The 15908-nt window shown below is 41.5% G+C and overlaps 1 protein-coding gene across 3 annotated transcripts in view; it reads left to right on the top strand.

The window, feature by feature from the left end:
• The window catches only part of EIF4E3 (eukaryotic translation initiation factor 4E family member 3), a gene marked incomplete at its 5' end in the record, with an annotated part of 42260 nt that extends 30450 nt beyond the window's left edge, over nucleotides 1-11810 (top strand). For 2 of the 3 annotated variants that reach the window (XM_082663475.1, XM_082663474.1), the window contains 3 exons: nucleotides 1149-1215; nucleotides 4940-5095; nucleotides 9455-11809. In XM_082663475.1, coding sequence (XP_082519601.1) covers nucleotides 1149-1215; nucleotides 4940-5095; nucleotides 9455-9501 — 270 coding nt within the window. In that variant the 3' untranslated portion in view covers nucleotides 9502-11809. Of the gene's footprint in view, nucleotides 1-1148; nucleotides 1216-4939; nucleotides 5096-9454 lie in introns of all 3 variants that reach the window. The other variant, XM_082663473.1, reaches the window with a different exon arrangement.
• Between the last annotated feature and the right edge of the window lie 4098 nt (nucleotides 11811-15908).

The following is a 15908-nucleotide window of genomic DNA, read 5'->3' as shown; positions in this document are numbered from 1 at the left end:
TAGAACATGATAATACGTACTCTCATTATAGTTAATACATTAGTGGGCGCCTGGTCCAGAGCAAACACGCAGCTGTTTATGGAATGGATCTTAAATCTCCAGTGCTGTTGTTGCAATCACAGCGCTGAGCCCGTCGAACGCAACATTTGTTGACTAATTTCATGGTCACAACAGCCCTGGGAGGTCGGTCCTATTATTATTCCCTGTTCACTGAAGGAAACTGTTGCTCAGAGAGGCTAATAAGCCTGCCCAGGGTACAGCTCAAAGCCGGCTGTCAGGAATCAAACCTGGTTCTGGTGGAGTTCAGGGCCTGTGAACCAAGACAAGGAAGAGATACGGAACCAAGAACTTTTTGAGGAAGAGGAACTGGAAAGAACTTGGAGACCTCCAGTTACCTGTGCGTGGATGCTGACTGTTGATTGGATGGCATTAGGGGGTCTTCAGCAGAAGAGGCTCCAGGTTTTCTCGTAGGGAAGAGGTGGACTAGAGCGTGCACTGATTCTTCCAGGGAAATGCACATGTGCGCGCACACGCACGCGCACACACACCACAGTTCAGTCACTTAGCAGAAACAAAATGCCTTCAAGTGAATGGAGATCTGCAAGTCTCTGGTAGTCAGTAAACCAGAAATTTCCTTAAGTGTTCTTCACTTGTGTAACCTTGGAAGTACCTTATAAACTGCTGGAAAAGCAGGAAAGGGTTTTGAAGAGAAGGATGGTCCTAATAGCATTCACTTATAACCAGCTGATACATTTTGAATCAGTGAGAGGCAAAGAAATTGGAAAAGTGTAGGTCGTTTGAGTGCATTTTCCCCACGTTGCTCTCAACTTCATCAGAGGTGGCACTAGAGATTAGCTCTGTAGCTTCGGACCCCACAGTTTTGTGGACACAGAGTTTGTGACTTGGGATCCCTTGTATCTCTCTGTGCAAAGCGATGTGTAAAACAGTACAAACATACGCCACCACGTGGGTGTTTACGCCTGTGATTCAGCGATGCCTGCGGGCTCCAGATACGGGCGTGGAAAGGGCGTGAGAGGTTAAAGAAACTGTGACTTGGGTAGCTCCTGAAGATAATTGTTTAAAAATGTATATGTGTTCCTTTTCTTTGGTTTTCTTTTGCTTTGCTTTTTGTTCTTTTCCCACACCAGTCCACAGTCTGGAAAGAGTTGTTGTTAGCGACTATCGGGGAACAGTTCACAGACTGTGCCGTCGCAGGTAATGAGACCCTCAGCTCTGGCGTCCCCGCTCGCGCGTGCTTGGCTTCTGCTTGTTCCTTGCTGAGCCTTGTTTCTGTGTGTTCGCCTTTTTTACATATTTTGGAGTTGCTTCTTTTGTAACTATGAAGTTACTTAGCTTTTTCCCATGTGCTCGTGGCGTTTTCATGTTACATGTGTATGTGCATATGTATACTTACATATGTGTATATTACGTGGATATACATATGTGTATACGCCTATATATTTTTTTGCACTTATAGCTCATCTTCATAGTGTCCGTGACCATCTGTCTAAAATAAATAGGCAGAAAAAAAGGAAAACTGTTTTTTTTTAATTGAAGGGTAATTGACATACAGCCTTATACATGTTCCAGAAGAAAATGAAATTTGACATTGGGCTCCTAACACCACTGGTGGTGGGCTTCCTTCACCAGTTCCAGTTCTTCCAGAAGAGCCCAGTGGCTTAGTTGTCACCTGAAGTTTGTAGTTAGGTCGGCACAGTCCTTTCTGCCCCTCTCAGTTACTCGCCCCTTCCTCCTGTCCCTCTCTTGGTCCCTTCTACTCAGAGTGAGAGATAAAGGGGAGGTGGGGATGAATCGCCATTAGCGTCTGTGATCTGACAGCTGGGGCTGAAATGTAAAGTCTTCAGGACTTGACTTTGAAGACTTCACTTGAAGACTCACTCAGTTTTCAAATACTGAGTGCGTTTCTGAGAGCCCTGTGAATACATTTTTATTTTGCTTTTTTTGTTTGTTTGTTTAATTAAAGCATAGCTGATGGACAAAACCCATACGTTACAGGTACACAACATAAAGAGTCACAATTTTCAAAGATTACACTCCATCTGTAGTCATTACGAAATATTGACTCTGTTCCCCAGGCTGCGCGACACATCCCCGTAGCTTATTTTATGCCTAATAGTTGGTACCTGTTAATCCCTTAGCCCATTTTTATTTCGCTTTGTTTTTGTCGTGAAACCACTGAGAGAGGAAAATTGAATTGCTCGTTTAAAGTTTTGTTTTTTCTTCTTGGGTAGTTCCTTCTGAATGCTTCTGAGGTAACATTTAGAATCACATTTTTCCTGTTCAGCTTTCATTTTTTTTTAACTCTTTGGTATTGACTGATTTGCCCTCAGGCGTCTTAACTGGTTCTGTCTTTGGGAACCCTTATAGGCCTAGCCGGTGCCAAGCAGGTTTCAGATTTACCTCACTAACAGTTTCAATCATTCTCCTTTTGTTTTCCTTAATTCTTACACGTCTTTTTATTCACTGAAGACAGAACCTGGGTTAAGATGAAATTATCTTAAAAGTACAGATCCCTTCCGTTTAAATAGGGGGTAGGTAGCAACTTTACAATATGTAGTCAAAAATGCATCTTCGGTATAATTATAAACAAGTAAATCCCCGGGAGAGGAAGTTTTCTGTATGAATTATTCCTGTTTCCAGAACCAGGGAAAATAGTCTAAGTAATAATAAATAGGCAGGATTGAGCAAAGAAGACCTATTGTTCCGTGCTTGACTTTGGAACGAGAGCACCATTAAGTATTAACTGTTCGCTCTTAATTAACCCAGCTCCACCACTACAGCAGGTCAGCTCATCTCTCTGGTCCTCACTTCCCCCATCTTCAAACAGTGGCTCCTCCTAGCTCTGACGTCTTGTGCTGCCAGTACCCTAAAATCATCAGCGTTTTTGCCGGTTGATTCTGCTTATGAATATTACATGTTTGCTGATGGATCTCCTTTTGCATACGGGCTGCAGCCTTTTTACCATGCCCTTTCTGAAAGTGCTGTGCTAGGAGGTTACACGTAGGAACCAAAAGCCAGACGAGACTGAAATATTGACAGTTCAGCATTTTCAGCACCCGTAAAGCTACAGTACCCTCTGCCCAATAGTGTAGAAATGGGCAAAACAAAAAGACTGGAAAATGCTGCTCTTTTCCTGAAAGGCTGAGCTAGTGTCTTCACGACTGTTCTTGAAAGTGGTGAATGCCAAAGCTTCCCTCTTCACTTGATGATTTTTTGTTCACATAGAATTTAACATTGAGCTCTAGCAAATATACTTTGAAGATAAATGAGAAAACAAGAAACACGTACATAAGACACATTTCTTGAGGGGATAATAAGTTTCTGTGGGTAGCCGTGATCAGGTACTGTTTACTCTTTTGGAAATTTTTGTTTAAATGTGACATGTATACAGAAAAGGACACAAACTGTTATGTGTGTACCTTAATATTCTCAAAGTAAACAGATCCCTGTAACTGGCACCCAGATCAAGGAACAGAATGTTACTGGCCTCCAGAATCTCTCCACACCCTCCCTTCCCCCAGAGGTGGCCACAAGCCCAACTTCTGACACCTTCGACTGATTTTGTCTGCTTCCAAACACTTCTATACGTGGAATTATTTAGTGTCACGTCATACACATTTAGCCAGAGTCAAGTTTATTTACAAAGGAAAGAAGGGAGAGAGGGAAAAAGGGAATGAAGGAGAGAAGGGAAGGATGGAGGAAAGAAAGGAATTATTTTACTGAAGATGAACTCCTTTAGTAATTGGACAGGTCCTCATTTAAATTGTATCTAAGTGCTGGAACGTTTTAACCTCCAGAAGACACACGGGAAAACTGATAGCAGAAATATTGAGATGTACAGATTTATAGTAAATAAGGAAAATTAGGCAAAACATATTAACTAAAGCAAAATTTCCTAACTTTGATAATGCTCATCTTCCACATTTCACTCGTTGATGCTGAGTGTGCAAGGGCACAGGGGTGACCCTACTTCAGTAATATGCTGCAAACATGTATACCAGGAGTCAAGTCTTTACTCCTGTCATTTTGCTGCAAATGACTGTACACAAAGTGGCCCCAGAGGACAGTACACAATCCTACTTATCCAGCCACCATTCTCGAATGCCTACAGAGCAGCCCCCAATCCAGAATTTAGTTAAGAAAAAAAAAAAAAAGACCTACATTAATCAAAGTAGATAAATGCTTTCCTGCCCATTTGCCGAAGTGCTCTAAGGACATGGCCACACTTAGAAGATACTTACTTTATACACAGAGCTAACAGATGGTCATTGATTCTCTAGCCTACAGTTAAAATGCCCAAACCAGAAGGGGGATGGCTAGGGAGAAACAGGCAAGAGCAGGGATGATTAATAGGAAAGGAGCAGACAAGCAAAACCGCAGAAGCAGAATGAGCAACTCGGAACACACAGTCTGGGTCCAGTTAGTGTTGGGGCCTGGAGCACTAACCACCCCGAGATCTCTGAATGGTTGGCGGGAAGTCGGGAGAAATACTTGCTGTTCTTCACAAAGACAGCCAAGCATCGAGGAAAAAGTTCATGTGAGTTCAGTTGGCTTTCGGGGGGCCGATCATTATGCAACTTGAAGAAGTCTTATCAAAACAGAGTAAGAAATAGTCCAAAACTTCGGTAACATGTTAAGAAGGGTAACTCACTTGTCTGGAAAATTTGTTTGGCCGGGACATTCTGTTTACCTGAGTCGCCGGATAAATGTGATGTGACTGCTGCAGCTTTTGCCCACTAACTTGCTTTTTGTCCAACGATCCCCCTTAGAAACAGTATTCATCACGGGTTCTCTCGTGCCACCTTGTCTTGATCATCTTCTCTACAACTTACAGATAAAATGATAAGTGCTAAAAAACCGGCTCCCAGCGGACTTGAAATTATCACTCATTTCTTTCTTCCCCCTTCCTTCCGCTCAGATGACGAAGTAATAGGAGTTAGTGTCAGTGTCCGGGACCGGGAAGACGTCGTCCAAGTCTGGAATGTAAATGCCGCCGTAGTGGGGGAAGCCACCGTTTTAGAAAAGATCTATGAACTCCTGCCCCACATATCTTTTAAAGCCGTATTTTATAAACGTAAGTGCTTCATTTCCAGTTACTACTTTCTAGCTTATTCTATCATACTTTTAAAGACAGAAACCGTGTTGCCAATGAGGTGCAGGGAGAATCGCTTGAAATTCTATAATCCAATAAGTAATTCAATAAAATACATTTTAAGGGTGTTTTAAAAAAACTGTAGCCTCAGAAATTGAAGTGAGATTTCAGTTGTCGCCTAAACACACGGATCAGAAAAGGAGATACTTACTGTTTTTATTTCAAAAATTCAAACCTGATCTCAAACTTGTCATTCTCAGAAAAAATTACCTTCTATTCGAAGCAACAGTAACAAAAAAAGTTATTATATGAGCTGGCAGGTAGATTTTCAATCATCCCTTCATAAACAGGGATTTATAATGTATAACATCTGTATCCGTGGAGGAACTCGTTCTGCGCACAGGCAAGATTGAATGTTCTACTGAAATGCTAATACGTCCTCATTACGGATGACTGTGACACAGAAGAGAATGCACGCATAGTGGTGAAATGTTAACAGTATGAATAGGTGTGTGGACCCATTGTTTCCATCATGATTCATGTTCATTGCTTTTGTGTGCTCTTTTGAAAAAGTCATCTTTTTCATAATGAAAACAGCTTAGTGCTATTAAACCAATGTTTGGTAGATCAAACTGCGGGTTACAGTTTTAACAGTGAGTTAGAGCAAAACATTGACAGCCCTACACGTATATGGTGAATTTCCTATTCCCCAGACTGTTCCAAGAGTCAGTAACCCAATTTTTTTAAACCACGGTATTTCATTGACTCTAAGATGCTCTTGATGATAAGTATTATTTTAGTATTTTACTAAGAAAGAAACATACAAGGCTCCTAATTGACCCATGGCACGTTCTTGATTCCGGGGTCTTCATATGTGCAGTGGGGAGGCGGAGTGGGGAGTGCATCTTAGCATTGGTGAAATATACTCTATTACCGTTTCACTTTTCCCAACCCCTCGTCAAAAAGGAGAAGAAAAAAAGTCAGATTTTGCTTTGTGATTGTCTTACTGTGATATGAAGACTAAGCCTCCCTCTAGGCACTCATATAGTCACAGGCCCAGTGCTTTAGATTTTAAGCAGTGGGACAGATCTGCTGCTGCAGATACTCAGGAGATGCTTAGCGTCTGAATTTTAAATGAAAGTTTCAGTAAAAGAGACAGAGGATGGCACTGCAGAAGGCGCTTATTGATTGTGCCGTGCGGAAGTCGCACATTTGTAGATGCAGTTTTGCCTCCATAGGGAGCATTAATTGTATTTTCAGCCCAGATATTCATTGAAAGTTCACCGAGGGTCTTTTTTTTTTGTACTCCACGAGACTCACTCCAGCAGAAACTCTCCAAAAGGAAGTATGTTTCGCCGCCATTTATGAACGGGGCGAACACGTTCTTTACCTCCTTAGGACCTTCTCCACATTTGACTCCAAAGAGTAGAGAAGCGATTTGGAATGGTCAAGTCAGGCAGTCTGGACTTTTGTCCCACTTCAACACTGTGACCTCGAGCAAGTCGCGGTGTCTCCTCCTTCCACTTCCCCATCTGACTATTGAGAAGGTTGGTCTTAAATGATCTCCAAGGTCCCTTCTGCTTCAAAATTCTAACACGTAGGGTAGCAGCAGGCTCAACACATGATAGGAGTGTTTAGGCCACAGAGATAATCGGGCCATTGAGTGGTTAGGCTAGTTTTTAGGCCAGTGGCAATAATGAGGTAAGACTAAGCAAGGATGAGTCATCACTTCGTTGTTGTGATGGCTGGGGTTGGGGGAGGGTGGGGGGAGAAAAAAGCCAGACAGAGGAGGGGACATTGCAGCTCCCCAGATCAGGCGCCCTTTAGGGCGTCTACGTTTATGTGGAGGCCACGGTGACATTCGTGAGTCAGGCAGAACTGGCTGCGGGTCTTAGTAGAAATGCATATTTTAAGGGCATAAATTGACATTTAAAAATTCAAAGATTATTCAAATAAAAATTGGAATTGGAAAAAACAAGCAATTGTCTTTATTTTAAATAAAGCAGGCAGTCCTTTACTCAGTAGGGTTATACACCACGTGCTGCAGAATTGATTTGGAAAAATGAGGTTTTGGGCAGAAATGTTACTCACAGCTTGATAAAGAACAGGCAGGGTGGTAGGTAGGTAGGTGAAGAACAGGCAGGGTGGTAGGGTGAACTAGGTCAGAAATGGCCAACTCCACGCTCTTCCTCAGTCTTGTTACAGGAACCACGTGACAGGGGAGATTTTCCCGCATAGAAAGAGCCCTGATGAATTTGGGCAGGGCCTCCAGGCGGGTGGCTGAGGGTCAGGCTGTTGATAAGTTATCTGTGGGTTAGATACAGTTTGGTTACTTGACTGAGAAACTTAAATGAATGGAGACCCCCTCCCCCCGCCAAATTCTGTTGGGCTCTTCGGAGCAGCTGAATGACAAATGTCTTCTGATGTGAGAATTGTTTAGAGCAGAGTTTGGCAAACTACACTGTCCAGCCAAATCTGCCCCCTTCCCACCTGTTTTTGTATGGGCTGCAGCTAAGAATGGCTTTCACATTTTTCAATGGTTGGAAAAAAATCAAAAGAAGAACTACGTTTTGTAACATATGAACATTGTATGAAATCCAAATTCCAGTATTTATATATAAAGCGTATTGGTACCTAGCAATGCCTGTTTGGGTATATCTCATCTGTGGCTGCTTTAACGTAACAAGGGTAGGGTTAATAGTTGAGACAGAGACCCTGTGACCCACAGAGCCTAAGATGTTTATCCTCTGCCCCTTTCCAGAAAAAAGTTTGCTGACTCCTGGCTTTGACCTTCTCTATATTCCCTTTCAACCAAGGCTAACCCAAGGCCCACAGAACTTTTCCCTGTTCCCCAGAACTCTCCCGATTCTGAATGTTCTGTTCCCATCTCCATGACCCATCAGGACTGCACTGTCTTAACTATGTCTGCCCCGAACTGTCCCTCCCACTGAGAAGTAATAAAAATCCATGGACAGTGCCTCTCTCTTGATTTATCTTTTGGGGTCCAGCATCGCTAAGAGGTCTGTGCCCCACCCCCCACTTGACCCAGTAGCAATGCTATACTTCATTGAAGAGCAGGCCATGTTTTGTTTGATGTCTGTCCTAAAAATCTTTCTTAAAAAGAAAAAAAAAAACATACAAAGTGAAATATTTATTAAGTTCTACATGTGAGAAATGTTCAATTAAGTCAGCTTGGAGTCCTGGCCACCCTTGGGAATTGGGCCAACCTGCGGTAACCCCGGGAGCTGCAAAGTCTGCTTCTCTCAATGTTTTATCCAAGTGAAGAGCAGGTTTGGGTGAATAACCATGATGATCCTAAAGGGCAAATGGTCCTGTTCCCCGCCTCACCCCTACCACACACTAGTCTGAAGAATTTAGTCCATCTTAAAAATACAGACTTAGGAGGGGCTTAGGAGGTGAGATGGGCCAGCCCATGTCTGCCCTCCTAGGACATCCTTCCTAGGGGGGAGGGGGGATGGACAAAGCATGGGGGATCCTGAGTGGCCTTTGGCTTTTTCAGCCCCAAGTCAGTAACTTTTCCATTTGAGAGAAGAGGATCTGCCCTTGCTTCATGATGATGTTTTAACCAAGTCCAGGAAGTGGATTTTCAAACTGGGCCTTTCGCCTTGGAGGAAATATTTTATATTTCACAGGTCTCCCAATTCCCACCTCCACTTTATAAAAATTTAAGTCTTTGGAAAATATTTTTCACAGCATCATTTTTTTATTCTGAAGTTCCTAATTTTAATTAGTCATTTTGCAAGCCAGACAGTAGGGCTGGAAAAAAAGAAGAAAGAAAAAAAAAAAAAAAACGTGATTGGGAAAAATAAAAGACCCATCCATTTAATGAAACTTCATTTCCCCCAGAGGGTGTTTAAAGGTAGGGGAGGACCTAAGAGAATTGCTGTCCTCCTGGTGGTGTTCTCAGTTCTGTTTTACTTTTGTTTTGTTTTATTTTTGAAGATAAGCTTGTGAATGGCCCTGTCTTGGTTCTGTGAGGCCCCTCCCCAGCACTGCATTCTGCGGGGCGCATTTCCCTACAGAATTTGCTGGCAGCCCAGTGTATCCTCTTCATCAGCTTGCTGGGATTACTCATCCTCTCCGGCACAGCAAGAAGGAACAGGCAGCATGCCCATTGCTTGTTTATTCCTTGTTTTAATTTTCATTATTACGTTTCTCAGGAAATGCACGCCTTAGCTAACAGTTACTGGCACACAAAGGTATTTGAGTTCTTGCCAACATTTGGGGAAACTGAATGAGATGCCTTAGAGGAGGGTTGCCCCATCCTTTGCTTAAAGTTTTCTTTCCTTTTTTTCTTTTTTGTTTTTTTCTGTCCTTTAGCCCATGAAGAGCATCATGCTTTTGAAGGTGGACGTGGAAAACACTAATTGCACTCTGTAAAGAATTCTTTGTCCTTTGCTGATTGGTTTTGGAAACGGTCTTAACAGGAGGGAGAGTGAAGAGAAGACTTGCCGAAGCCCGATGCTGGTCCATTTAGAGTGGGTTTCTGCCCTTGCAGATTGAGCAATTAGGATTCAAAGTGGCAGGTGGGGTGGAGGGAGATTGTGTGGGTTTTTACCGTCACATTACTTGCTTTTTTTTTTGCTTTCTGAATTCTCTGTTCTTTTCACTCCATTTTTTTTTTTTTTTTGCCCTTTTAAACTCCTCATTCAGTCTAATTATTGTTTTCTATACTCCCCTTTCATTGAGGCACAAGAAATTGGTTTCCCTTTAAGTAGCTCTGCTGTACCTAGTTAATGAGAATATGCATAATCGTGACAATACTGCTTTTGAAAACCACACTGTCCTCGGAGGAATACTAGCTGGGTGAAACCTGTCTTTTGATTATTTGTTGTGACACATTCCTACATACTGTGCACTGGGCATTGTTTTTTCTGTCCCAGGGAAAAGAAAAACCTTACTTAATCTGATTTTTCACTGAGAGCACACACATCTTTTATTTTTCCTTTTTAAGAATTTTTTTTTTTCCGAGATGAAAGGAAAGGAATAGTTGGGTTGCCAAACATGAAAACTATAACCACAGTTGAGTATCAGGATATAAATCAAACTGTAGATCTTTGGACCCTCGGTGGAAATACTTTCCAACCAGAATTTCAATTTGGCCTTTTCAAAGGGAGGCGCTTGGAGTGGTAGCAAGGGGTTTGTCTCAATAGGAAACCTTATAATTTCTGATCTAAAGAGGAGGTGATATTTTAAGTGTTTGAATTAAGCTGCTTCTAAATTTTGGGTGTGTGTACCCACTTAGGGCTTTCCAAATGAATTCAGACACATTTTGTTAAATGATCCCCTTTTACCGTTCACATTGTGTGTCGTTTCCAATAATCAATCATTCTCCGGTGTGGGCAGCTTTCCCCTGCCTCTTTCATTTAGGAGCAGAAGTTAAATCTCATTTCCAGGATGAATGTGAACATTCACAAAGTTGAACTCTGAATGCATTCTGTTCACATTAATTTTTAGAATTGTTGAGATACATCGTATTACGTTACCAAATAAATACCGGTTTTAGTAGAAGGAAATGACCACCCTCTGGAACACTCAGAATGTTCTGATTTCCCTCCGTCGACTCTGCCAAGCCTCCTACTGCGTCTACCTGAAAAAGGCAGGGCCATTTGGAGACGCTTCCTCCTGCTGGCTTTTCTTTCTGGACTCAGGGGAGCTAAGGCATGCTTATACTTTTCACAAAAGGGCGGTGCATCCCAACTTCATTGCACCCAGGACTTTTAATTCCTCTTGCAGTACTGACCAGCAGAGAGAGGTGGGGCTCCTTGCAGCCCGCAACCTGTGTTTGTAAATAAAATCCTCCATTCAAACATTTTAAAGGATTTGAAACAATATCTTTTTACAAAAGTCGTGCCCTTCACTTGCATCGCTAACCACATCAACCATAATAACAATGATCATGGCTTTTCTTTTTTTTTTTTTAATGCTTTGTTTCTAAACTTGAGTTTCTCCAGTGATTTCAAAATGAGGTATAAGGATATCAGACCCATTTTTCAAAAGCCTGGAACTTTTATTTTTTTAAACATTGTACTAACATCCAACTTGTTTTTAAATTATTGATCAAGGATTTAAAAAAAATATTCTGGGCATGAATTTAAATTCTTTTTTATAATATAAGTACTTTTCTGATAGAGTAGAACAAAGGATATAATTGACTTATCTTCATTATAATTGTCATATATATTTCCACAAGTAAATGGATGTTGAAGTATTTTTATTTTTGAACTTTATTTAAAGCATTGTGATGACATGTTCAACTTTTGCATGTATGTAGCTTTTGAAGTAAAAAAATAAAAGGAATAGGCATGTTAGGCTCCCATTAATGTTTTCTAGTTTCTATTGTTTATGATCACGAAACATGGTTTAACACACAAAGTAGGTTTTTTTGTCCCAGAGAACTTGTGCCACTCTTTCTGACCCTGTGGAAAATACCAGCTGTGAGAAGGGTTTAATTTGCCCAAGTTAAAAACCTATCATCTAAATTACCCTAAGAGAGGATTTTGTCAGATTTTGCTTTGGAAATTGTTTTAATTGACTATTTAGTTCTTAAGAGACAGTGTATGAACTAAGCTGATGTAATCAGTTTAAAAACCTCTCATTACCTTTTTGGATTAAAGAAGCTAATACTCTGGAGATACAAGGAAATGTTTTGTGGGGCACGTGACTTTAGTGTTAGGGTGGCGTCCCCCCCTCGGCCATTGCTGGGTAAAGGGGGTACTTGCAGTAGAATCCGGGTGTCTTTCAGTGAAGTTTTGCACGTGTAGCCTGGACTCTCTGCATAGAGCCATCCAGAAGCCAGAGAGCTTGCTCTCTGGTCTTTGTCATTCCTATTAAATAAGGACAGATGGTACTCATTGAAAGTAACTTGTCTGTATTTCGGTTCTCTTTTGTACGCGCTTTCTGAATGCCAGCTCACTCCGTTTTAATATTCCTCCCACCCACAATGTTTCTGCATTTCTGAAGTGAGGGTGTAGTTTACATAGGACACGTCCATTTAATATGACATGCCTGTTAAATTGAGGGATACAGTTGATGGAGAAAAAACATGGAAAGGAAAACACAATTCTGGTAAACTTTGAGTTTAACTTGACTCTGACCTTCTCCACTTTCTTGAATTTAGCCGATGTCTAGATCATACATATAGTCACAAGGCTTTGTACTTGAAAGAAATTTTGAACATAATTGGGCCCACTAGACATAGTGTATAATCTACCCACAGAGAGATTGTCCTTTGTGAAAGGACAGGGGACTAGCCAGCGTGATAGAGCTGGGCATTGAAGTCTGCAGGCTACACCGCAGTCCAGGCTTCCTTAAACAGGGAACACTCCAAGTCTGTCCCCCTAACGCCAAAACATGTTACCCCGATCACGCACTAAATACCTGATCCAACCTGGCCATCGATACACCGATACATAATCAGATACCCTTGTTATAAGCAGCTCTCGTTCTCTGCCTGTCACACTCAGTGACCGAAGCAGTGTCACGGTGTGGTGTTAGAAAGTAACCTTATTATCCCAGGAGGCGGGCATTTTGCTACATGATGCCCAACTCTGAGAGGATCCCAACTTTTGTATTTACACAAAGCTGACAACGTTTGGAGCGACCACATGGTGGCGCTGCTTTCCCGCCAGCGGTTCTGCCTCAGCAGCATCGTGTATCCAGCTCTGTTTGTATAATCGTTTTAAGGTTCCACTGCCTGTTGCTCTTTGTGGTTTTATAAAAATTTGATGAGGTACTACCAGTAGAAGTTTAGCTCTCCTACACCTAGTAAAAATGTGTCAAAGACAGAGCACTCCGGATGTGCTTTAAAAAAAAATCTCAAATCTTAGGCTCTCATTGAGCCTATAAGCAGTTAGGAAGAGAAGGAATGAAATAAACTAACATATAGGAAATACCAGAAATATTTCATCAAAGTGGGCAAATCTTGTGCCCAAAGGGAGAAGTAAAGTTAGAGTTTGATTCTTTTTTCTTTTTAAATATGAAAGTCCCCTTTAAAAATGTAAGTCTGCTGTTCACCTTTCCTAGATTGATGTTTCTGTCACGTTTCGCTCGTTACAAATGCAAGTAGAGGACTGCCTGTAGACAGTTTATTTCTTAAAAGAGGATATTCAGACCGATGACAAGTTACTTAAGAGTTTGGTGAGTCACGATGGTCAATGCCTGGAGAACTAACTGCTGCAACAGCAGAGAGGGGTCAGAAGGTGAGCAGGAAAAGGATAGGAATGGAAGTGCAGTGAAAGCCCCCTTGGGGTCTCTTCTCCTATGCAGCAGTTAGAGTGGGCTTTTCCTCTCCATCTCCCATGAGGACAAAAGCCCAGATAGATGCCTCACACATCTGATGATACTGTTCTGTTTTTGTTTTCTGCTTTTACATATGCATCGAAATCTAACAGCACTTCTTATTTAGGTTAACCCATTCAGGCTCCGAGTCACTGTCTTATCGATCTGGCTGATACAACTCTACTCCTAAAACTCACAGACTCTTAGAATTTTAGAGTGGAAGGGACCTTTGAGATCATCTACCAGGGCTTCTCATCCCTTAGCATGCAGAGGAATTTACTGGGGTGCTTCCTTTCTCGACCCCGAACCTAGAGTTTCTGATTCAGATACCTGCCTTTTTAGCAAGCGCCCCAGGGGTTCTAATGTGGATGGTCTTCAGACCCTCACTTTGCAAACCCCTGATTATATCCAACCCCTTGATGTTTCAAATGGGGAGAGCCTCACAGCCACCGCCGCACCCCCCACCCCACCCCACCCCACCCCCGCAAGCTCTCTCAGGTGACCTGATTTGTGTGTACAATACCAACAACCTTCTGAAGGCTGGAGAAAGCCATTAGTACTTAGACTTGAGAAGGTGATGTTCGTAAATAAGAACTTTATGGCTAGGACCACAAGCAGTAATAGGTAGCCCACCTCCGGAAGTCCATAATATAAAACCTTTAATACAGAATGGTGGCTTTTCTCTTTTCTAGATACCATTTCAGCCTGTTAAGAGAAAAGAAATTAATGTTCAGAAAAAGTAGGTACCCCATATGTGCAGTAACTCCTTTTCCATAATGTCTTATGGCATCTGGGGTTCAGCATCATTGAACGAGATTAAATGAACGTTACAGAGCTATAAAATTGCATGTAAAATAACTCAAAAGTGTTCAAATGACTATCAGAGTAGTCTGGGAGTGAATTTCCACTCAAATTAATTGTCACTCCTAGATGTGGCTTAGCAAAGCTGTTACTAAATTGGAAGGATCCTTTGATACGTGGAAGTATCCAAAAAAATCAAAGTATTCCCTAAACCACGTGAATGATAAGCAAAAGTCATTGTGAAGTCAGTATTATTTTGTTCATCGTTGCTACTAAAATTGAGAGTCCCATTGTATATGTGTGTGTTGAATGTACCTTACTAGAATATCCAATACAACAGCCTTTTGGATATTCTATGCTCTTGTGTCCTTCGGAAATCGCAAGGTTGAAGAAACCTGTCTTAAATGGCTTTGTTTTGATTGCTGCCTGAGAAAAGTGATCAACTCACTTAATGTAACGCACGATCTCTTTATGACAGTTTCAACTTAGGTTGAAGTGAGAGAATTTTTCTGAAACTTTTATCTGGGAACAAGTGTTTGAGATTTATTAACCTGGCAACTTTGCATGAGAGAAACAAACGAAGTAAATAGTAGCATTTCTGAGTTCTCTATAGAACTTTTTTTTTTTTTTACAAACAAGCGACTTTTGATGAAGGTTTAGGAGGTGAAAATTTTAATTTTAGCAGTTTACATAAGTGATGAATGGGGAATATTAAAGGACTTCGAGCATTTTAATTAAGTTACAGTGTTTCTAGTTTCAGTTAGAGCTGTTAGCTTCGTGAGTATACATTAAATCACCACCCCCCCAAAGAAAAATTTCTCAGCCCTCAATCAGGTAATGTGGCTGACAGCCACTGTATGGTTTTTCAAAAAGTCTTAACTATCTTCTCAGTAATTGGGTAATAACAAGTCACCATCCGTTTGCATGTCCCCCCACCGAGATTTCAGTTTCATTGACATTGTTACACAAAAGGATTTCTGAGCTTAAACTAGTGGGCACACTTGACCTTGGCACCGCCAGTACCCTTTGTCCCAAATGTAAAATCTTATCACTGGCATTCACAGTTATTCATTCTTTTGAACCGTGTTACCTGTGTAACTTGAAGCCGGTTTATTTGCCTGATGTTTTGGATCTGCCTGTGCCCCCTCCTCCCCGTGGTATACCATCTGTGCCCTGTGCGTTGGGGGCCCTTTCACATATGGCTACAAGCTGGTGTAATGCCCTTCCTTTTGATCTGGCTTCATCTCGTGATTTGCTCAGTATTTTTAAGGTCAGACTGAAAAGTTTTCTGTTCTAGTTATTTTTGATTTTATATTGTGTGTTGTGTTTGATGTTCAGATACATGTGAAAGTTGCTTCTCTAAGTCAGTAATTTTTATTCCAGCCTTTGGCAGCCATCAGGTAAGACTAGACTGTACTTTTCTTACTTGAAAAAACAGTGATTTATGTGTTTAGTTCACATGTTTGGACTTTTCATGCAAAAGTTCTTGCCGTTTTCTGATTCGGGACTGTATTGCTGTGAATTGGTGCTCCTTCCTTTTCTTAAGTTAGAACTTCGTGGGGTTTGTTTAGGTGTTCATTAATCTGTAGAGCTTTATGTCGAGATCTTTCCTAATCTGTTGCCGTGGATTCTCACGCTGTAACTGGGTTCTATAGTATAGAAATGTCGTTCTACTCCCTCAGGTTTAGAATTT

The sequence above is a fragment of the Grampus griseus genome (genome assembly GCF_964374135.1).
Source record: "Grampus griseus genome assembly, chromosome: 10".
Classification (NCBI taxonomy): domain Eukaryota; kingdom Metazoa; phylum Chordata; class Mammalia; order Artiodactyla; family Delphinidae; genus Grampus; species Grampus griseus.
Note: the sequence above shows the minus strand (reverse complement) of the source record. Positions and strands in the feature narration are given on the sequence as shown.